This window comes from Bos javanicus, chromosome 2 (assembly GCF_032452875.1).
Source record: "Bos javanicus breed banteng chromosome 2, ARS-OSU_banteng_1.0, whole genome shotgun sequence".
NCBI lineage: Eukaryota > Metazoa > Chordata > Mammalia > Artiodactyla > Bovidae > Bos > Bos javanicus.
This window is the reverse complement of record NC_083869.1, coordinates 119,925,726-119,950,277: the sequence shown is the minus strand read 5'-3', so window position 1 is coordinate 119,950,277 and position 24,552 is coordinate 119,925,726. Positions and strand designations below refer to the sequence as shown.

At 38.6% G+C, this 24,552-nt stretch overlaps 1 protein-coding gene across 6 annotated transcripts in view; it reads right to left on the bottom strand.

Moving 5' to 3' along the window:
* Positions 1-24,552, bottom strand: part of DIS3L2 (DIS3 like 3'-5' exoribonuclease 2) — a 362,444-nt gene that overhangs the window by 179,774 nt on the left and 158,118 nt on the right. For 5 of the 6 annotated variants that reach the window (XM_061388346.1, XM_061388312.1, XM_061388328.1 and 2 more), the window contains exon 9: positions 16,943-17,116. In XM_061388346.1, the coding sequence (XP_061244330.1) occupies positions 16,943-17,116 (174 nt within the window). Of the gene's footprint in view, positions 1-16,942; positions 17,117-20,895; positions 21,087-24,552 lie in introns of those variants that run through there. The other variant, XR_009730902.1, reaches the window with a different exon arrangement.

Below are 24,552 nucleotides of genomic sequence, written 5' to 3'. Positions count from 1 at the left end.
TTCATTTGGCTGCACCAGGTCATAGCTGGAGCACTCAGGTTCTTTGATCTTCACTGCAGTAGGGAGATCTTAAGTTGCAGCCTGCAAACTCACAGTTGTGGCACGTGGGATCTAGTTCCCTGCCCAGGGATTGAACTCAGGCACCCTGCATTGGCAGTGTGGAGTCTTAGCCACTGGACCAAAGTCAGGGAAGTTCTTAGATGTTTTTTTGTTTATGCATTTGCCATAAGCAGCATGTGTCTTCTGCCAATTTTCTAACTGGATTGCTTTTATACTGTTGAGTTTTAAGGGTTCTCTACATATTGTAGATACTATTCCTTTGTTGCATATGCGGTTTGCAAATATTTTCTCCCAGTCTAGCTTGTCTTTTCATCTTCTTAACAGAGTCTTTCACAGGAAAACAAAATTTCTAATGTCATTGAGAACCAATTTATCCATCTTTCCTGACATGGACTGTGCTTTTTGTGTCAAGTCTAATAACTCTTTTGAAGTGTGGAAGCACGTGTGTTCAGCTGTGTCTGATTCTTTGCAACCCCATGGACTAAAACCCACCAGGCTCCTCTGTCCATGAGATTTCCCAGGGAAGAGTACAGAAGTGGGTTGCCATTTCCTTCTCCAGGGGATGTTCCTGAACCAGGGATCAAACCCGTGTCTCCTGCATTGGCAGGTGGATTCTTTTACCACTGAGCCACCAGGGAAGTGGCAAAGTAGAAGCCATCCCTTTACTAACCTTCTATCATGCAAGTATTCTATACACATTTCTGTGAGTTTTATAGTTTATAATGAAGCCCATTTTCAGTTAATTTTTGCCTAAAGCATGAGGTTTAGGTTAAGGATCATTCATTTGTCTATATATGCTCAATTCCTCCAACAAACATCATTTGCTGGAAGGCTATCTTTCCTCCATTGAATTGCTTCTGATCCTCTATCAAAAATTAATTGGGCATATTTGTGTGGAACTAATCCTGAGCTTTCTATTCTGTTTCATTTATCGACGTGCCTATCGCCCATAGGTTTTTTGTAGATGATCTTTATCAAGCTGAGAATGTTCTTCTCTTTGTCTAGTTTGCTGAGAGCTTTTGGTATGAATGTGTGTTGAATTTTTCCCAAATGCCTTTTCTGTAATAGTTGACGGGATCTTACAATTTTAAATTTTTGTTTATTCTGTTGACATGATAGATTACATGTATTGATTTTTAACAATGGTTTTTAAATTTTTTTATTTATATTTTTTTGGCTGTGCTGGGTCTTCATTGCTGCCCAAACTTTTCTTGAGTTGTGGCATGCAGGCTTCTCATTGCTGTGAGCATGAGCTCTAGAACATAGGTTTCAGCAGTTGCAGTAAGAAGGTTCAGTAGTTGTGGTTCCCGGGTTCTAGAGCACACGCTCAATAGTTGAGGTGCATAGGTTTAGTTGCTCCGCAGCACGTGGGATCCTCCCAGACCAGGGATTGAACCCATGTCTCCTGCATTGGCAGGCTGATTCTTTACCACTGAGCCACCAGGGAAGCCCTTAATAATAATTTTATTTGGCCACCTCATGCGAAGAGTTGATGATTCATTGGAAAAGACCCTGATGCTGGGAGGGATTGGGGGCAGGAGGAAAAGGGAACGACAGAGGATGAGATGGCTGGATGGCATCACTGACTTGATGGACGTGAGTCTCAGTGAACTCCGGGAGTTGTTGATGGACAGGGAGGTCTGGTGTGCTGCGATTCATGGGGTCGCAAAGAGTCAGACACGACTGAGCGACTGATCTGATCTGATCTGATAATTCACACACCATAAAATTCACCCTTTAAAATATACAATTCAAGCTTTGCACAGCTGTAGTACTGCAACCAGTGAGGTTTATTCAAGGCATGATTACTGCTAATTGGAAATAATCACATGGACACTTCAGAGTTACAGAATCATTTCCCTTACCTACCCTCATAATATTTTCATCACCCAAAATAGAAACTCCGTGCCCATTAGCACTTACTCCACATCTCCCCTTCCCTGTAGCCCCTAGCCAACACTATGTGACTCTTATCTGTAGGACACCATGCGACCTTTTATGTCTGGTTCCTTTAGCTTGGCATTATGTCTTCAAGTTTCATCCATGTTGCAGCATGTATCTGTACTTCATTTCTTTTCACGGCCAAAAAATATTCCAATGAATGAATGCACCATGTAGTGTTAACCTGTTTACAGCTGACGGGCATTTAGGTTGTTTCCATCTTTTGGCTATTAAGGAGATGCTGTTATGAACATCCATCCACATTTAACTTTTTGGGTGCATATGTTTCTAATTCTTTAACAGCCAAATTGGTGGCTCATTACCTCTATGCCAAACAGTTTTCCAAAGTGGCTACATCATTTTACATTCACACCAGCAATCTGTGAGGATTTCAATTTCTCTGCACCCTCATTAACACTTGTTATCTGTATTTTTGACCATAGCTATCCTAGTTAATCTGTTTTTTTCTGTGATCACTTTTCCTTTGCCTGACCAAAGGTGACGAAGACTTACTCCTACACACATCTGGTGTCAGAGGCACGCAAGCACGGACAGCAGAAGACACACAGGAGGAACATGCTTTTCTTTATAGGTATGCAGAGCTTACCGAATCTGTGGGCTTGTCTTTGGCCAAATTCGGGAAGTTATCAACCATTATTAGCTGGGTATAAGCTTAGTTCCCCACTAAGCCCCACTGCCATCAGGAATAGGAAAAGCTAAAGTCTGGTGTATACTACTTTGTCACTATAATTTGGGGGCACAAGTTCAAATCCCTGTTGACACAAGGAGAGGGAAGCAGGTTAAGTGCTAAATATCCCTCTCTCACCACGTTGTTTATGCTGGCAGAAGGCAGAGGCTCAGCTTGCCCTGAGCTCCACTGACACCAGGCAAGGATGTTATGGTAAGTGGCCCTGACCAATAGTCTCTTTGCTGCCAGGCAGGAATGGAGGCTCATCTCATCACTGGAAGCTGCTGGTACTGCTCTCAGGGGACAGTGGGAAAATGCTTCCTTTTACTGGACAGCGGATGGAAGGTCAGTTCCACTCTTGATTCTGTCAGTTCTACCCATGCAGGGGAAACAGAAAAGTCTGCTTCCACTGGATGGGAACAGGTGAGCTCTCTGCTTGGCCCCAGTGACACTATCACAGTTAGGGAATTGGAGCATGCCTGCTTCCACTTAGGAGGGGAAGGAAGAACGGCTTCATGCTTAGTTTCACTGACACCACTCTGGCAGGGGAACTAGAGCACCGCCAACCACTTCTCCTGGGCAGGGGAGGGAAGATTAGTCCCCTGCTCAGATCCACAGACATCTCCCTAAGCAGGAATCAGTGTCACCTGCAATGTGGCAGGCAGAATGGAAGATTAAGTCCCTGCATGGCTCCACAGACATCACCAAGTGGGGCGGAGGGAGGGAGCAATTGGAGCACTGCTGCGTGATTTCATGAGATAGGATGGGGTGGGGTGTAGACTGTGAACACTGTGCCCAGGCCCACAGAAACCACGGTGTGTGTGTGTGTGTGTGTGTGTCTTTTCCACTGGCATTTGGTTGGAGTATGGTGAGCACTGCTTAAAAGCTTTTCTGTTTTAGACTACCCTTTTCTTGGTCTTTTGGCTAGAAGAGAAAGGTTTCTCTTGGAGACCACTTTTCCTGTGCTTTTTGGCCATTCTAGGTTGGCAATTTCCACAGTACCCTATTTAGGATTTGTAGGAGACAATAAGAAAACCAGGGGATCACTGGCATGCTGGCCCTCGAGTCCTGAGACCCCCCTAGGCAATCCACCTTCTCTTCCCCTTCCTTCAGAATCTTCCTACACGTGTTTGTTGTGTTATGCTCCACGTTTATAGTTGTTAATACAAAGAGCCAGGAAAGAATGCGTTTACTCCATCTTTGTCAGAAATATAAGTTGTGCCTTATTTTATTACAGTAATTTTAACACTTTACTCTTTAGTGTGAAAATCAGATAGGAGAACATCTTAACAACTTCTTTTTTGAAGGCACTGCACCGTGTTTTATCTATATTTTTGCCTAGGAATATCAAAAAGAAATAGGAATGATTCCTACTGTTGCTTAAAAACACATTCAGTTCAGTTCTGAATACATTAACACATTCTGCAAACTTCTAAATAAAACCCTTTTTGTCTTTTTCTCCCTTATCTTATACATATATATACATATATGATTTACTATATACCAATTAGTTTCTAGAAACAGAAAGATCTAGTCCTTGTTCTTGAGGACACTGCTCTCCATCAGAAAGAGAGAGCTGTACACAGGTAAATTAGAAATACAATATGGCAAGTGTTATAACATAAGTATGAACAAATGGTCAAGGGAAAGAAGAACGGGGCATGACTAATACTTTCAGAGTGAGATGTCAAAAGATTCACAGTAGTGAAGATGGGTCCTGAAAAGTGGATGAAATGCAGTACAGGGCAAGGGCGAGAGACAGAACTAGCACAGAGTAAGATCTTTGGGGAAAGATGAAGGGTTAAGTACAGAACAAGATACCTCATAGAAAGCTAAGACATTTATCCCCCTCTTTTCCTATTATCAATAAAGTTGTTAATTTCACGCCACTGATGTGGATGTCAAGCTGTCCAACATTTCTAAATCTTAAGAATGATTTGCCCATACAATTATTTACTTCTCATGGCCCTTATTTTCAAATTCTTTCTCTTCTCACTATTATCTTCAGTGCGGGTTTGCTTCTTTCTCAAAACTTTCTGCTGGAAGTTGTCTCCTTTTAGCCCCATCCCTGGCATGAAAAAGTGAAGAGCCTTGAGAATGACGGCAGTGGGACTGGCAGAGTATGGACCTCTCCACACAGGCATTAGTAACACCGGTGGAATGGTTAAAATGAACCTTTTCATAATTCCAGAAATTAACCAGAGGCCTATAAAAATCTGATGTACATTTATTCAAGAGAAATAGATGAATTTCAATTAGAACAGTGAGCTCTGTGCGTTTTTTACTTGCCTTAATTCCCACGGCCCACTCCCCAGCTCTGAGGTGGCCTTGAAAACCAACAGCTTTCTAATTCTGGTGAAAACCAACAGCCTAGCACCCACTGGAGGGGACATAGCAGGTTCAGAAGCTCACCAAAATCTGCATTCTTGTCATTATGGGAGTTGTCTGGCAGTTCTCTGAAAAACCCCATCCATGTTACTTTGACCTGACTCATACCTAACTCCTATGCAAAAAGCCTTATAGCCTCAGGGGTGCTTGCTAAAAACAGTCAGCAGCAATTATTTAACATCACAGATTTCTGAGATAGCAGTAACAGCTGGAAAATAAGAAGCTGACCAAAAAAAGTTAAAGGAGTCCCCAGGGGCCTTTGCAAAGACTTGACATATTCCTGGGGGTTGAGACAGCTGCATACATGCATAAGGCTGCATACATGCCAAAAGACACCAGAAAAGGACTTAAGCTCTCACCTCTGGTTGACCTTGAAGCTCTGCACAGCAGGAAGTGAAGGCTAAGGCAGAGCTGTAAAGTGCATGTTTGAACATTGGAGGTATGACCCAATCAGTATATGCACAGAGGCTCTCAGCAAAGGCTAGGAGACCATTGGTTCAAAGCATTTAAGAAAATCTCCGTTCATTCATTAGCTGACCATTAAGCTAGCAAAGCAGAAATTTTAGTGACTTCACACAACAAAGAATACAGACTCTACACAATTAAAATTAGTTCAGTGAAGTCACAAGGGCAATAAAAACAGTAACAATAACAAACCTTAGGGAGATAGGAAGGTGATTTTCAGAGTTCACACATTAGTTCAGTTCAGTCGCTCAGTCGTGTCCCACTCTTTGCAACCCCATGAACCGCAACACGCCAGGCCTCCCTGTCCATCACCAACTCCCAGAGTCCACCCAAACCCATGTCCATTGAGTCAGTGATGCCATCCAACTATCTCTTCCTCTGTCATCCCCTTCTCCTCCTGCCCTCAATCTTTCCCAGCATCAGGGTCTTTTCAAATGAGTCAGCTCTTCGCATCAGGTGGCCAAAGTATTGGAGTTTCAGCTTCAACATCAGTCCTTCCAATGAACACCCAGGACTGATCTCCTTTAGGATGGACTGGTTGGATCTCCTTGCAATCCAAGGGACTCTCAAGAGTCTTCTCCAACACCACAGTTCAAAGGCATCAGTTCTTCAGTGCTCAGCTTTCTTTATAGTCCAACTCTCACATCCATACATGACTACTGGAAAAACCATAGCCTTGACTAGACGGATCTTTGTTGACAAAGCAATGTCTTTGCTTTTTAATATGCTGTCTAAGTTGGTCATAACTTTCCTTCCAAGGAGTAAGCGTCTTTTAATTTCATAGCTGCAATCACCATCTGCAGTGATTTTGGAGCCCAGAAAAATAAAGTCAGCCACTGTTTCCACTGTTTCCCCATCTACTTGCCATGAAGTGATGAGACCGGATGCCATGATCTTAGTTTTCTGAATGTTGAGTTTTAAGCCAACTTTTTCACTCTCCTCTTTCACTTTCATCAAGAGGCTCATTAGTTCCTCTTCACTTTCTGCCATGAGGGTGGTGTCATCTGCATATCTGAGGTTATTGATTTCTTTCCCAGCAATCTTGATTCCAGCTTGTGCTTCTTTCAGGCCAGCATTTCTCATGATGTACTCTGCATATAAGTAAGCAGGGTAACAATATACAGCCTTGATGTACTTCTTTCCTATTTGGAACCAGTTTGTTGTTCATGTCCAGTTCTAACTGTTGCTTCCTGGCCTGCGTACAGGTTTCTCAAGAGGCAGGTCAGGTGGTCTGGTATTCCCATCTATTTCAGACTTATCCACCGTTTATTGTGATCCACACAGTCAAAGGCTTTGGCATAGTCAATAAAGCAGAAATAGATGTTTTTCTGGAACTCTCTTTCTGGTTTGTCAATGATCCAGTGAATGTTGGCAATTTGATCTCTGGTTCCTGCCTTTTGTAAAACCAGCTTGAACATCTGGAACTTCACAATTCACGTATTGCTGAAGCCTGACTTGGATAATTTTGAGCATTACTTTACTAGCATGTGAGATGAGTGCAATTGTGTGGTAGTTTGAGTTTCTTTGGCATTGCCTTTCTTTGGGATTGGAATGAAAACTGACCTTTTCCAGTCCTATGGCCACTGCTGAGTTTTCCAAATTTGCTGCCATATTGAGTGCAGCACTTTCACAGCATCATCTTTTAGGATTTGAAATAACTCAACTGGAATTCCATCACTTCCACTAGCTTTGTTCATAGTGATGCCTCCTAAGGCCCACTTGACTTCACATTCCAGGATGTCTGGCTCTAGGTGAGTGTGAGTGATCACACTACTGTGATTATCTGGGTCGTGAAGATTTTTTTTGTACAGTTCTTCTGTGTATTCTTGGCACCCCTTAATATCTTCTGCTTCTGTTAGGTCCCTACCATTTCTGTCCTTTATTGATCCCATTTTTGCATGAAATGTTACCCTGGTTTCTCTGATTTTCTTGAAGAGATCTCTAGTCTTTCCCATTCTGTTGTTTTCCTCTATTTCTTTGCATTGATCACAGAGGAAGGCTTTCTTATCTCTCCTTGCTATTCTTTGGAACTCTGCATTCAAATGAGTATATCTTTCTTTTTCTCCTTTGCTTTTGGCTTCTCTTCTTTTCACAGCTATTTGTAAGGCTTCCTCAGACAGCCATTTTGCTTTTTTGCATTTCTTCTTCTTGGGGATGGTCTTGATTCCTGTCTCCTGTACAGTGTTACAAACCTCCGTCCATAGTTCATCAGGCACTCTGTCTATCAGATCTAGTCCCTTAAATCTATTTCTCATTTATATCATTTAAAATGGAAGAGATATAGGTATACCTTTTTGATATAGATACAGCATGCAAACAATAATCAAAAAGAACAGAGTACCTAAACTAATAGCAAAATAGATTTCAAGATAAAAACTGTTACTAGAGACAAAAAGGACAGTTTATAATGATAATAGAATCAATCCACCCAGTGAATGTTATCAGCAAGATACTGTCAAAGAGCTACTATTCCATACCTGTAAGAATCACTGTAATTGTGAATACAGATAACAAGTGTTGGTGAAAACATGGAGCAATTAGGACACTCACAGACCGCTAGTAGGAATGTAAAGCTGTGCAGTCACTTTGGAAAAAAAGGTTAAATATAAAGTGACTATATGAACCAGCAATTCCACTCCTAGGTATACACTCAAAAGAATTGAAAACATAGGTCCACACAAAAATCTGTACACAAATATTTACAGCAGCATTATTTATAACAGTTAAAAACTAGAAACACCCTAAATGTCCATTAACAAATGGGTAAACAAAATGTGGTATATCCATACAATGGAATACTATTCAGCCATAAAAAGGGTTGAAATATTGACACATGCTACAGGACGGGTGAACCTTGAAAACATTATGCCAAGTAAAAGAAGCCAGATACAAAGGCCACTTATTACATGAATCTACTTATATGAAATGTCCAGAATAGGGAAATTCATAGAGACAGAATGTAGATTAACTGTTGCTAGGACCTAGGGTGGAGAGGGAACAGGAACCGACTGCCAGTAAGTCTAGGATTTCTTTTGAGAGGGGTGAAAATGTTCTGAAATTAGTGGTGATGGTTGCATAATTTTAAGAATGTCCAAGAAATTGTCAAATTGTACATTAAAAAGATGAATTTTATGGTATTTGAATATCTCAACATAAAAAACATTTCAGAGACTTTGCCACTCTGACATTTAATTATCCCTAAATCCTACTAGTTTACTCTAAATCCTCAGCCACCCACATAAAAATAAGTTTTTTTTAATCATTACAGTATAACTTCCAAACAAATTTCATGTATTTAGAATATATAGAAATTAATCATCTTTCCTATGCATTCATATTTGCAAAATGGTACAAAATTATTTCTGAGTATAAGTTCAAATACTGTCTTCTCTGTCAACAGGCATTTTTCTACCTGTTCAGATAAAATCTACTAATCTTTGGCTATTTATTTTCTTTGAGATTTAGTGCTACTTATCAATATAAATTTTATGTTAACAAACTACTCAAGTACTTATAGTTAAGAATATCCACTTGTGGATCTACTTTCAGACCCATTCATCTTTGTTACTATCTATGAGTTTCTTGTATTTTCATAAACAGTGAGTTGGGATTTATATGAAGGGAATAGCATTGCTGTTTCAAATGACAATGACAGCTTCCCCCAGACTTCCTGGTGGTTTAGACGGTAAAGCGTCTACCTGCGATGCAGGAGACCCAGGTTCAATCCCTGGGTCAGGAAGATGCCCTGGAGAAGGAAAAGGCAATCCACTCCAGTATTCTCACCTGGGAAATTCCATGGACAGAGGAGCCTGGCAGGCTACAGTCCATAGGGTTGCAACAGTCGGAGACAACTAAGCAACTAACACAATTAAACTTTGCTTCCCACCAGGCAAGAAAAGAAGGGGTTCCCTTGGCAATGGAAGAGCTGAGAGTGCTTTAAAGACTGTGCTTTAATTTAAAGCACAGTTCTTGAATTCCTTCTGTTGCCCACAGAGAAGCACAGTCAATATTTGTCAGATAAATGTGGCAGATAATCACCAGTGGAATACCACTTTCTTTCAAATCCAAGAATTTTGCTCTGAATAATTCAGAAAGGACATCCCAAACACAGTCACACACCATTAGACCTATTACGTTGTGAAATATTTAGTTTAGCAATTTCATAGTGTATACTAAGGAACACTAGTTTCATGAGATGATCCACAAAAAAGTGCTGTAAGAAATGTATTAACCCAACGTTTTCCGAAACAGGATGGCCACGGAATCTTTTTTCTCCATAGCACATATTAAAATCCCAAAGAACTTGCAGCCTACCAACATCTTTTGGAAAACCTAAGTTGGTCAAATAATCCATTTTACCAAAGATGAAACTTCAGTTTCATCTGTGTTCACTGTCTCCCCAAATGTAATTAATTTTCCCAAGGTCACCCAGCTAGTCCCTAACTTCCAGTGCTCCTTCTACACTGCCACACTCCCTCACCAGAGGGACCTTTTCTAAATGGCAATTTAATCAGACTGGACTTCCTGATAAACAGCAAGATCATTAGTCATTTAATGTTAGTTATGTTTGAAAGCTTTCCCACAAGAGGCTTGACCTGAAAGAGGTTAGTATTATATGTCTCTCCTTTCAAGTTGCTATTTCAAGGTTGGTTTTACCTGGAGTGAGAGGAAATTTCTGTCTATCTGGAACAGTTCCATCCTGAAGATATTTCAATATTTCTCACCACAACACCCTTTCTGTGATCAGTATTTTTAGCTCATTGTTTTCTATTTTGGCAGCTGAGAAGGTGCAGTTTGTAATTTTACCTCCAGCTTCATATTTCTTCTTAAAAGTGAATACAATGTCCTGTTTATAATAATAAAATCACTAGTTGGCAGAACGACATTAAATGGAAAAAAAAAAAGGGGGGGGGGGAAGCAATTGGAAAATTTAGAGCAAGCAATTTTAAGTGCCAAGTTTTGCATTTGTAATGGTCCAGTGGAGGTCACTGGGCTTCCTTTTTATTGAGGGAATAGTAAAGAAATAGATATCTACAAGTTCTGCTGTGAAAAACTATAGAAATCCCCTCTACTTAAAGGAAGCTCATAGTTTTACTGAAAAGTGACATGATCCAAACTTCTACAATACTACTGAAGTATAAAAATCAGTTTAGCATGGTATTTTCCCCCTCCAATAATTTAGGTTTTCACTTTCTACTTTAATGGAGCTTTTAAGCTTTGGTTTCAGTTTAGCAACAAAGGAAGCAAAACAATATGAATGAAATTGGAAATAATTGGAGCCAGTCTCAGAAATAACCTTGGGGTTTCTTGGGCTTCTGGTGCAACCCCCTTTAAGCAGTTTCCTTGGATATATTCTCCTCCTGATCCCCAAAGGCTTGCAGTATTGGCGTTCCTTTTTTTTTTTTTTTTTAACCTCAAATGCCCTGCTAAGGAGAGCTGCAGGTTAGGCCATGCAAGCACCAATTCTCCAGAGACTGAAGCCCAAGGTCCAGAAAAATGGTGCTCCCAATCAGAAGGGCCAGATTCCTCCTAGGAGTTCACACCAGCCTTCCTTCTTGAAAATTGCTAACCAACCATTTTTCTTTTCAAAATAAACACTATTTCTCTCAACTTCAGTTTGCAAAATATTACCCCAATTCCACTGGACTAAAAAACTGGAATTTTACTGACATAATTGGATTATGAGGTTTAAAGATTGATGGAACTTTTCTGTTCCAAATATAATTGTTCAAATACCAAACCTAAACGGGTATGTAGAAGTCCTTACATAGCTAGAGCCAGGGCAACATCACAGGCTCCACGGCAGGGCGGCCCAGCAGAGGGGGTCAAGAAGCCATCAAAACCATAGGAGCTGTGAGCCCTGTTACAGTAGATCTGTAAGGCTTAAGGGAACACCCTACCCTTTCTGCAGCCATAGCCTGCCACTAAACTGAAGACTACTTAGTCACTCTAGTTCTAGAAATGCCTGCTCATTTCTCAGATCTCAGCTCTAGCACCAATGACATTGGAAATTTGTTCATACGGATATTATAGGACTTGCCATTCTCTGCTATAATTTATCTGAGTATAAATCTGCCTTCCTGTGAACAGTAAAGTCATGAAGAACAAGGGCTGGGCCTTACTTGCCTTGCATTTCCAGTGACTGATTTAGTATACTTGGTATATATTATATGTACATATATATTTTATATATTTATATATATATATATATGTAAACACAAGAGGCTTCCCTCATAGCTCAGTTGGTAAAGAGTGCGTGCAATGCAGGAGACCCGGGTTTGATTCCTGGGTCGGCAAGATCCCCTGGAGAAAGAAATGGCAAACTGCTCCAGTACTCTTGCCTGGAGAATCCCATGGACAGAGGAGCCTGGTGGGCTACAGTCCATGGAGTTGCAAGAGTCAGACACAATTTAGCGACTAAACCACCATAGAGAGAAGAAGAGAGGAAAAGAAAAAAAGTTTGATTTAGGAGTTTACAGAATATGTATTATTTATTCATAGCATGTTTCTTAGGGTATATTAGGATTCAGTCCTAGTTCTTTTGACTTTCCTAGAAAAATATTGGCAAAACCTCTTTGAGGGCACTGAACCTCTGAGCAAAATAAATAAGAGTATTATAAATTCTTGTACCAAGTATCTCTCGTCCATTATAATTCCATATTTGACTATTGCTCCAAGACAGAGTTCCACAAGAACAGAAACCATCATCTACTTTTACTTATGTTGAATTTCTACTGCCTGTGGATGGTGTTCGATAAATATTTGTTGATAGAAAAATGAAATAAATTTATTACAAGACCAATCAAAGAGAGGAAAAGGTAATCAGATCCAAACGCTTCAGCATACTAAGTACTTCTCTATTTTTTATTGTAAAAAAATGAGAAATTATTTACTGTGGCTACATACACACATGAATTAACCCTGGCATACTCACAAGATGTGTGGATCAGGTGGTAAATGAGGTGAACCTCAGGTGTTCCAGAACACAAAAGGCAATGATATTGGCACGTTTGTTGGTTCTTTTATTTTCAGCCAACTATGAACAGTGGGTAATTATACATGCCCAGTACCACGGATTTATGGTTTTAGCGAAGTTAATCCTTACAAAATAGGTACGTGGCTAAAAAAAGACTATTGCAAAAATCCAGATTGAAGATAATATTAAACTAATAATAGTAATACCATGAAAATAGCAAAGTTGACATTTTCTTCTGCTCGTAACATGAATTCATCATCAGCCACATTATGATTCCAAAACAATGACTGTCAATCATATGTTCCCTAGCAGATACTTAGAAAAAAAAAATACACTTAATCTGTCCCTTCAAGTAAATATGATCTTTTAACAACGATTTTTAAAAGTTATTGCTTTTTGAAAGCAAAATAAAACAAGAAACTCAAGTTTTTAATATAAAATTCTAAAATTGGATGTTTTGAAATGTTTCATTATTATACAATTTGGGGACCTAAAATGACCTAATCTTATAAGCTACCAAACTGCTCATATCCGTACACTTAAATTTTCTCACGTAATTTTATAACTAGTTTTTAAAGATGCCAACTGAAAAATAATTGAAGATAATGAAACCATTTTTAAAAACTCTAAAAATGTAGCACCTTTCAATTTGTTCAAAAGAAAGGACTGATTTCAAAATGAATCTGAATATGATCAGTGAATAGGATTGAAAAATGATTTAGTGAGTTCAACTCATTTCTTCCTAAGATATGAGGCATCTTTTTCAGTTATGATAACCATTAAAACCAAAACTAAGTATCAAAATATAAAATACACTCAGACCTTTGTTGGAGAAGGCAATGGCACCCCACTCCAGTACTCTTGCCTGGAAAATCCCATGGACGGAGGAGCCTGGTAGGCTGCAGTCCATGGGGTCTCGAAGAGTCGGACACGACTGAGCGACTTGACTTTTATTTTTCACTTTCATGCATTGGAGAAGGAAATGGCAACCCACTCCAGTGTTCTTGCCTGGAGAATCCCAGGGACGGTGGAGCCTGGTGGGCTGCCGTCTATGGGGTCGCACAGAGTTGGACACGACTGAAGCGATTTAGCAGCAGACCTTTGTATTTCCATATTGCAAGTTGCTCAAGCAAAATAAAAAATTAAAATATTCAATCACATTGCTTTCACCAAAAGATTAATGATAATATGAACATCTTTCTCTACCATTTTAAAGTAAAATAAAATACATTAAAATTTGTTTCATTCTTATTTTTCCACTTTTATGTATGTTAATAACACATAATAAATTAGTGAAGTAGTATGTACACTTGTAACTTTAGAATAAAGGCACAGAAGTTACAGGAAATGCATGTCCAACAAAGTTTAGAGGTTACCACTTTAGGCATCAGGAAGCAGGTGAAAGATTTTAAGCCAAAGGAGTAGAAACAAAAGAATGATTTGAATTTTAGAAAAATAATTCTAGAGGATAATGGACAGGAAAACAGCTCCTAGAAATTAAAGTGTTTTTTTAAAAAAAAAAAAAACCCTGTTACTGACATAAAGAACAAACTTTTGGACTCAGTGGGAGAAGGCAAGGGTGGGATGATTTCAGAGAATAGCACTGAAACATGTATATTACCATATGTAAAACAGATGACCATTGCAAGTTCGATGCATGAAGCGGGGCACCCAAAGCTGGTGCTCTGGGACAATCCAGAGGGATAGGGTGGGAAGGGAGGTGGGAGGGGGGTTCGGATGGGGGGGACACATGTATACCTGTAACAATTCATGTTGATGTATGGCAAAAACCATCACACTACTGTTAAGTAATTATCCTCCAAATTAAAATAAATAAATAAAAATTTTTAAAAAAAGAGTGATATTTGGCAAAACTAATACAATTATGTAAAGTTTAAAAATAAAATAAAATTAAAAAAAAATAAAATAGATAGTGATAGGCAAAAATGATATTTACAAAAGTGAAAAAAAAAAAAAATCCCTGTTACTATGCTAACAGCAGAGAGCATCCCACAGGCTCCCTGAATCTTTGGATCCTTTTGCAGGACACATAGGTATATTTTAACAGAAGCCTTCTGCAGAGCAAGACCTCCCAGTCTGTGGTCTAACTCAGAAGGTAACAGGGGCCGAAGAAAAAGGTAATGTGGGGCCATGAGAGGGGAACTGAGCAATACTGGCTGCAGGGACTACTGGCATGACTTATTATTTACCTGCACACTAGGAGTCAGGCTTGGAAAGATTGAGCACCTCTCTCTTCTGATATTTCCATTCATAATTTTAAAAAGTTATAAAGGTTATTTGTTTAAATAACTTGAATAATAGAGCAATTTATAAAATGAAAAGTAAAATACTGCCTCCATGCCTCCTACCACTTCACTGAGTCCATGCACAATAATCACTGTCAGCAGTTTGCTGTGTCTCCTTCCGGGACTTTTTAAAATATATATATATATACTTTCATGTATACATGTATATTATACATATACCTTTACATAGTTTTAAAAATTAGGCTCATATTCTTACTGTTCTGAAACTTGCTTCTTTCACTTTGCAATAAGCCATTCTTTTAGGAAAGTCCACATGGGTCTAGCTTCTTTTTCACAGTGACAGAGAATGCTAGCTTACTGATATGACATAGGTTATGTAACCATTCCTTTACTAGCGGACATCAGCAGTGTCACTTTTATAATAAGGTAGCAACAAACATTCAAGTACATGTGCCCTAATATACTTCCTTGAATAGCATGAATTGAAAGGGTAGGTACATTTAAAATGTCGATAGCTACGGAGGAATAGCTCTACTAACTTACACTTCAAACAACAAAATTCAGTCATCCATTCTATCTTTTTCTTATTAATTTTTTAATAGATTCCTAGATTTAGGAAAAGATCTCAGAAAACAAGTCCCTCCATTTATATATGAGAATATGAAGATTCAGAGAGAATAATAAGATTATGGCCTCAGGATCCCAAAACCCTTGACAAGATAACTGACCAGAAGCAGTTCTATGAACAATGGTTACTGCTGAAAGCCAAGAAAGCAACTTGAGTTAACTGACTTCAAATATAATGTGTGTTCCATCTGAGTCACTAACAAGTAGGAAAGGGAACCATCAACTCCTTTTCCTTGCCTACCCTTGGCAAGAAAAGGAAAAAAAAAAAAAAAGTAAATTCCTAAAAGATACAAAAGCGAGAGGGAGCCGGAAAGGAGGATTCTCAAACTAGGTGGAGTAATGGGCACCACAAGCTTAAGGTACCATAAGTTCAGCTGCATGAAGCGAGCAAGTGTGGTGGTGGAAAAGACTCTGACACGGGATGACCTTAGCAAAAAACCTTCCACGGCCTCAGTGGGTTGTATGAAAAGTTTCTTGGTTCTGAATATCTCCATGTGGCATCCAAAATGAATGCCAGCACTGAAACCAAATTCTGAAGAGAAATATCAGAAAAGAACTAACATCCCACAATGACGAAACATCTTCAAAGAAGATGTTGTTAAAAAAAATACCACAAAAGTACTTTCCAACAAATTCCAGACCTAAAAGTAAAGCTTTAAAATGAAGCTCCAAGCACAGAAGTCTTGAATCCTTTGCTCTGTGTCTGAAGAGGCCCATTTAAAGGAGGGCACTTCTAACAAGATAACACTGTCTTTATTGGACCAGACCTATGGGGCTTAGCAATGAGAAAAGAAGGTGGCAACTGTACCTGTTGAAATTAGAATGGTCTAGAAGAGTCAGCACACATTTTCAATAAAGGGCTAGACAGCAAATATCTTAGGCTTTGCAGGCCATATGGCCTCTGTTGCAACTATTCAACCCTGCTATTGTATTGCAAAAAAACAGCCAAAGACAATATATAATCAAATAAGCATGGCTAAGTTTCAGCACAACTTTATGAATGCTGAAATTTGAATTTTATATAATTTTCATTAAAAATTGTTTTAATTTTTTGCAACCATGAAAAAATATAAAAACCATTCTTAGCTCACAAGTGCATGCAAGTGTGCTCAGTCACGTCTGACTCTTTGCAACTCCATGGGCTGTAGCTTAACAAGATCCTCTGTCCATGGGATTTTCCAGGCAAGAATACTGGAGTGGGTTGCCATTTCCTTCTCTAGGGGATCTTCCCGACCCAGGGATGGAACCCACGTCTCTGGTGTCTCCTGCATTGGCAGATGGATTGTTTACCACTGAGCCACCTAGGAAGCCTTCTTAGCTCACAGGCTGTAAGTAAACAGGCAATAGGCTAGGTTTAGCTCATAAGGCATGACTGGTCAACCTCTGGTACAGAGCACTTGAGTTTCAGTTGTACGGAACTTGAGCGTTGGTGGAAAGATGGCAACATCTGAGGCCAGCTCCTCAGAAAGTTAAGTCAGAAGACAGAAAGGTAGAAAACATGTCATTTTTTAAAGGGTTTCAGATATTTACCTTAAATCTCTTCTCCTGCTGAATTCCTCTGGTGGTATTGTCCAAGGCAGGCCCTGAGGGAGGCATTCTAAAACTTCTGAAGAGAAATCAGAGAAATCCACACCATATTCTGTAAGTATCCCTTCTGTTTCAGGCTCAATTTCACCAGCCTGTCCAAGACTCTTTGCCAGCTGCCTGTGTACGGGATGGACAGGAAAGACTGTGTTAGTAATGGAACGTGGGCAACCTGTCTCCTCTCTCAAGTTAAGGTTGTCTTTTGAACTCTCCTGCCCCTCCCCCGGCAGGAACACCATCACCAGTGAATGAACAGGGGGCCAAGCCGAAGAGCTTAGGATACTCTTGTCTTGTTAATGCCATGATTACAGTGTACTGTTACCTTTCCTCAGGAATGCTGACCCACGGAGAAGGGCCAGACAACCCTCTGTGGGACTCCTGCAGTTGTTCTTCGTGGAGAAGTGAAAGCTTTTGTCAATTACTTCTCTTGTAAACACCTTTAGAGACAATTCTGATCAACCCAGTTTGCTGTTAAATCACTAGTTTCACACTGATTATACCTTACGTCATGCTCACTAAATCAGATCTGATGTTTTCATTTATTTCACAACTACTAATTTTTGCCTTAATGGTTTAAGACGTTTTGTCTGAACACAAAAGCTATATATATTCACTTTAGAGAAGTTATTAATAGAAAAGATAGAAATATACCAAGAAGAAAACTGAAGTTATCTTTAATCCAGTCACCCAGCAAATGATCATTCACATTTTAGGGTCCTGGACCATTAAAAATAAGACTGTATTGAACAGGACAGTCCTGTCACTATGAGTAGGGTTCCATCTTTTAGAAGGCTGATCTTACTCTTTATCTGTGAGTCATCTACACAAACATCAAAACTGATAACCCTCCATTCTTGTAAGTACTGGCATGCCACATACAGCCAAGTCTAAAGTTAAGTGGTGAATGCTGATAGTCAATAGGAAATACGAAATGAGTCTTAAATCAGCTGCCTTTGTTGAGAGTGTTGAGGAGACCAGAGTTGGCTGCCTCCTCCACTGCATAGGTCTATTCATCCACCAGGGTGACCCAGGAATCTACCTTCAGTAATTCCTGCAAGGAGTTTAGCTCTGGTGTTAGGGCCTTCTCTGGGGCCACGTGATTTCTTTGAAGAAGATTCTGTTTCCTTATATGAGGGTAGATGCCTGGGTACTAGAGTTCATAGGTACACAGTGGTATAGGAGGACTGGGGACGTGGTTGCCTTATATGCAGACTTTTAACAAATTTTCGGCCTCAATCCTGGAACATGGCAGTGGTGGTAGAACGGTTGGCCCCACTTCTCATATGCCAGCCAAGAGAGAGCAGCCCACTGCTGATACATACACCTGCCCACCAGCACAGGCTTGAGGCAGCCTGTGGGCATTTCACATACAATGGTGGCTCAGACCAGTGCCTCTTCTCAAAGTTAGGTGGTGATTTCCCACAAATCATATCAAAAAGACAGCAAAAATACATGGGAAAAAAAATGAAAGAAAGCTATCTGGTAGATCCATGAATATATGAAAATTAAATAACCCATGGGTTAATGAAGAAATAAAAAGAGAATTAGAAAATATTTTGAACTGAATGAAATACAATATATCAATATTTGTGAGATGCAGCTAAAGCAGTGCTTTGAGGAAAACTTACAGCATTAAATGCTCATATTAGAAAAGAAGAAATGAGTCAGTGAACTAAACTTCTATCTTAAAAAACTGAAAAAAGAAAAGCAAACTAGATCCCAGGTAAGCAGAAGGAAGGACATAATAAAGAAATAAAAATCAATGACTAGAAAACTAATAAATAATAAAGAAAACCAATAAAATCAAAAGCTGATTCTTTGAAAAGAAAATAAAATAGGTAAGTTTCTGGTGAGGCTGATCAAGAAAAATAAGGAATAAGTTTTCATTATTATAGATCTTTTGAGCATTAAAATAATAATAAGGGAATTATAAATGACTTTAGGCCAATAAATCCAATAACTTGGATGAAATGGATAAATTCCATGAAAGACACACACTGCCTAAGACTAGTCAAGGAGATACCAACACTATATATCCCTTCATCTACTAAAGAAACCAAATTCATAGTTTAAAATATTTCCACAAAGACAAAATGCAGGCCCAAATGGTTTCACTGGAGAATGCTACCAAGTCTTTATGAAAGAATTCATACTAATTTCACACAAACTCTTTCAGAATATAGAATAGGACGGAACACTTCCTAACTAGTTTTATGAAGCCAGCATTACTCTGATACCAAAATGAGACAAAAGATTCATGAGATCAATATCCCTCATGAAAAACAGACTTAAAATTCTTATGAAATATTAGCAAACAGAGTTCAGCAATATATAAAAGGGCCAAATAATTCAAGATCTGTCTGACATTCAAAAATTTACTCTATTTAATTACTCAGCTAGCAAACAATGAAAAAATACATACAATCATCTCAACAGAATAAAAAAAAATTTGACAAAATTCAACATCTATTTATGACCAAAACACTCAGCAAATGAGTAATGAACAGGAACATCTTCAATTTAACAGAGAAAGTCTAAATGCTTTCCTCAAGATCAGGAAGAAAACAAGTTCACTCTCTTTGGTTCGGTTGGTACTGTTCACCAATAGTACCAAACATGGTATCAGATGTCCCAGTGAGAACCATAAGGCAAGAAAATGAAGAAAAGGAATGCAAATGAGAAAGACTTCCACATTGCATGTGAGTGGGCCAAAGGAGTATAATTCCCATTACAGAAATGAGCAGCTTCCTACTTAGACTCTGCTTCAGCTCAAGGCTTTGAATGTGAAGAGAGTGACACAAAGACAAAGGGGTGCTTAGGACCCATTCGTGGTGGCTACAGGGCTGCCAGTGAAAGCAGTGGTGGCAGCAGTGCCCAGTGGCAATGCTGTCTTGCAAGTGGTAAGAACCACTGCCATCGTGACCAAACTAATCCTGATAAAAGACAATGGCTAGACCTTGCTCTTGGCTTTCCAGGTTGGCCTTTCTTCCTTCCCATAACTTTCTCAGGACATTCAAGACTCTCACTGTTACTATGAACCCTTCAGTATCCCTCTAATAAATTCCTTTTTCAACCACAGTTGTTTTCTCTTATTTTGCAACCAAGGATCCAGATAGTTAAAAACTCAGGTCTCACTAATTTTCAAAATGACAACATTATTATCTGTGTATTATCCTCATTCTCTAGAATGAAGTTCCTGTTGAGGATCTGGGAAATCTGTTGTCAACGCCTTTTAAGTTTAAAGGACATTTTGGAGACTGATTCGTATTTTGAAAATCAAGTGGGACATGAGTTACGTCCAACCCACTTAAAGAATTAATTATTCTCACAGGTTCCTAAGGTTCTGTTCTCTACACCCATTTCCTAATACAAACATGTTTGTCTGGTTCTTGGTGTAAGCATGAGAAACTAACTCTGGTTTGAAAAGAAAGTTTTTGGAAAGATACCAAAAGCTCACAGAAACAGTGAGAGATGTGGAAAACCTGAAAAGAGGATAGAAACAAAAGAACTATGTGCTCAACCTCTAAAGTCTTAATTTCAGGCTAAGATGGAAACTCAGTGACTTCCTATGTATATCAAAAAAGTTTTCTGAGTCTATTGCAGCTTCCAGGCTAAGACAGCAAATAAACAAAAATCAAAGGGTGATAAATCACTACCATCATTAAATTCAGAGTCTCACCAAGTCTCTTACATGAAAAGTAGGAATACTTATCAGAAAGAGTAAGCCTCAAGAGAACCAAACCATATATATTTATCTATATATGTATATATAGATATATATTATATGATATATATTTCATATATATATATATATATACATGAAATACAAGATTAAGAAATACAAGATACAGGAAGATGCAGAAAGGTCTGAGTACCTTGGATGCCTAGTTCCAACTGACCTTTCATTGTCACGAATCATAAGTGGACTCTGGTAGTATATCCATTCTAAGGGATGGTCTCTGAAAAGACAGTGGAGCAGAAACTTCCTCCCTGCAGGTAGAACTTGAAGCAATACATCCATGGGCTACTTTGGCTGAAGAAAGATGGCCTGATGGGCAGTGGCTACAAGTTTAGCCAGATGGATAGGGACCTGAAAGAAGAAAGATTGGAGGACTGGTGACAAAGACATCTGAGGGACAGACATGGAGAAATGGGCCTAGAGTATAGCTATTTGTGTTCCATGAGAATGCTCAGCATAAGACTCTCACTGTGGGGGCAAGATGATCTACCTTGAAAATGTCAACCAACCCCCTTCCCCAGGCACTGCAGTGTTTGCTCAACTGGCATCAGAACAAAGTACCTGGTAGCAGGAAATGAGCTCCACACATGAGCTTCCTCTCACCAACGACAACCAGGCTACCACACTTAGAGGATGCCAGTTTTCCAGCAGCAGCAACCAACTCTGAGCCTCCAATACAGAACCATGGCAGGAGGACCCACCAACCTGCTGAAGGCAGATGAAGTTTGCTGAGCTCTTCTCTGATGGAGAGGGCAGTAATCTTTCTCCATTAAAAGAAACACTAAATCTGGGTTTGGCTTGACTGTCTTCATTTGTTCTACCCACCCTGCTTATATAAGCATCATAATCCATAGATTTATCAAATACTGTTCAAGCTTATTATGTTATCTCATTCAATATTTTGTAGTCAACAATTTCTGCCTCAACTAAGACCAGACACAGCGAAAAAATATTTTCTAAAAAAACTATTTGCAATTCAAGTCAGCTGAGAGATGATTCAGAAATAAGGATTCAAAGGTAGCAAGTAATGATGTAAAGAAGATAATCATATATTGAGACACATGAAATTACCAATATATTTGACCATGTTTTACCTAGAAAACACAATTTCACATGATTCTCCCCATAGTATTAAATACCATGTAAAATAATTAACCATACATATAATCCAACAGCATACACAGTTTCTGGGAGAAGCATAAACAACAAAGCAGATCATATAGCATTTATTAGAGAATATGAAAAGAAACACATTCTGACACGTGGTAAGAGTCTCAGTTTTTGTGAGGCTGCCTTTAAATACAGTGGCCATCCTATTCCTACTTGGTGAGGTTGCAGTGGTCAAAACTAATTATCTTATGCTTGTAATGGAGGGCTTAAATGCCTGAGCAGAAGGCATTTTGTAATATCCAACTTTAAAAACATAACACTAAAATCTAAGAACTCATTAAAGATGCGGTGGGAGGCAGGAAGAAGAGCCATTCCAGGTGTTCTATTAAAAAAATACTTCATGTAAACAGGAAGAAAGAGGCAAGAGAAATGGGAGAAGAATAAAACATAGTTTACATGCATGCAGACACATAAATTACTAACAACCAGAGATGCTAGCAAGAACTCAAAAATTTTATGAAAATATCACCACTAAAGAACAGCTCAAAGTAAAGATCCAAGTGCATAAGAAATAAATTTCACAAAAGGAAATAAAAACTAGTGTGATTTCTAGTTTTCTAACTATGTCTAGGAAATAGGAAATAAGTAGAAAGGAAAAATAAAATTAATGAAGAACTGACACTATTTGAAAAAATAAGACTCATAGAGAAAAGTCTGAAACAAGTGGGGGAAAAATGAAATTAGAAAGTATTATGCAAAGAGTGTGAAAAGATTATAGGGAAAACAGATATGAAAGGCAAATGAAGGAGAACAAACTTTGGCATGACTTATACTCCTGAAGGAAGGAACTACATATATGAAACAGAAAGCATTTTCAAAAATATCATAAGACCATTTCCCTGAAATCAAAGAAATTTTACAGACATGGTATGCCATGTCTCAGGAAAAACTAATACAGAAAATTATCACTGAAGTTTGTGGACTTAAAGATGAAGTTTTTGGGGGTTTTTTAACACGCAAGAACTCAGGGAATATAATTCTCACAAACCCTTTCTAAAAGACTACTAAGTGAAAACAAGTCTACCAAGAGAGGGAGAAATTTTCCAAAAGAAGACTAGTGCTAACATTTTTGCATTGTGCCTTATGTTTGGATGAAAACAAATGTTTTGTAAATGTTTGCCAAGTCATCTGCACTGACTTTTCCATCTGTATCATGCACACATATGTTATTTCTATGTATTTCAACATAGTTTCTTGTTTTGTACTTATTCTGCTCTCAGAGTATTTTCCTATGCTCTATCTTTATAGATACGTATATAAGCATAATTATGACTGTGGCCACGAATTGGGTGAAAATCTGCTAAAGAAACCATTGCAAAAACAAAGCAAAGTTGCATAAAAAATACTAGAAAGTATTATACGTTGTGCCATTCTGGGTAAGAAGCTGTTTAATACAAAATCATTAGACTCCTGGTTGTCAAATTAAGTTTTAAAAAATAACAATATATAATGTTACTGTATCATATTAATAAATGTAACATTAATAAAATAAAAAAAGACTAGTGCTGAGTGCTGTATCCACTTCCACTGGGGTGAGAAGGTGAAAGGAAAGGACAAAAGTAAGCAGGTGATGATGGACCTAGTATTTGTCAGAACAAGTCACTGCAATCATCAGCCCTTTGCTGACATTTAAAGAAAAAAACACTTTATCTTTCATCTCATTTAATTTTATTCTTGCTTTGTGTTCTGGCAATATTTTTTTCACCAGGCTCTATTCTAAGTCCAAAGAATCTTGAATTGTTCATTGAAATTGGAACATGGCTCATAAAGATGAAATTATATTTTGATTAGGGCCTCCAACTGCGATCAATGACTCCAAGTTTCTTTTTCTTTTTTAATTTTATTTTATTTTTAAACTTTATAATATTGTATTGGTTTTGCCAAATATCGAAATGAATCCGCCACAGGTTTACATGTGTTCCCCATCCTGAACCCTCCTCCTTCCTCCCTCCCCATACCATCCCTCTGGGTCGTCCCAGTGCACCAGCCCCAAGCATCCAGTATTGTGCATCCAAGTTTCTATTAGTAGTAATTAATATTTATTTTTATTAAGTTCCAGAAAACGTTTCTCAAGTGCCATATTTAAATAATTTATTATGGATATTCACTTGAGATATATGTGATAGCAGCATAGACTAAACAGCTTGCAGGAGATAAAAATCTAACAGGTCAGCATTAAACTTAGATGCATTCAGAACTTAGATGCCCCAGAAAGAATCATATGCTGCCTACTTATGAATTCTGCTGTCACTCTAAAATCCATAATGTCTTAGGATCTAAACAAAAGCAGAATCTAGTAGAGAATCGATTTATACACTGTATATTTTCCTCTTACAGAAGGATCTGTTTTATATTTTTATTTCAGTTGTAAATTTTATTTTATATGAATACTGAAAGTAACTTTCATCTGTTAGAGCTCAAATATTACAGCTTTCTAAGTAATTTCTGTCTTTCATTCACTGTCTGCAAAAATGGAAACAGTTGCTTTAGGACAATATGACTCAATGTTGCATCAAAATGTCTGGCCCATTCTCTTAAAAACCAACTTTATTGTTGTTGTTCAAGTAAAGAGATACCTGGCTGCTGCTGCTACTGCTAAGTCACTTCAGTCGTGTCCGACTCTGTGTGACCCCATAGGCGGCAGCCC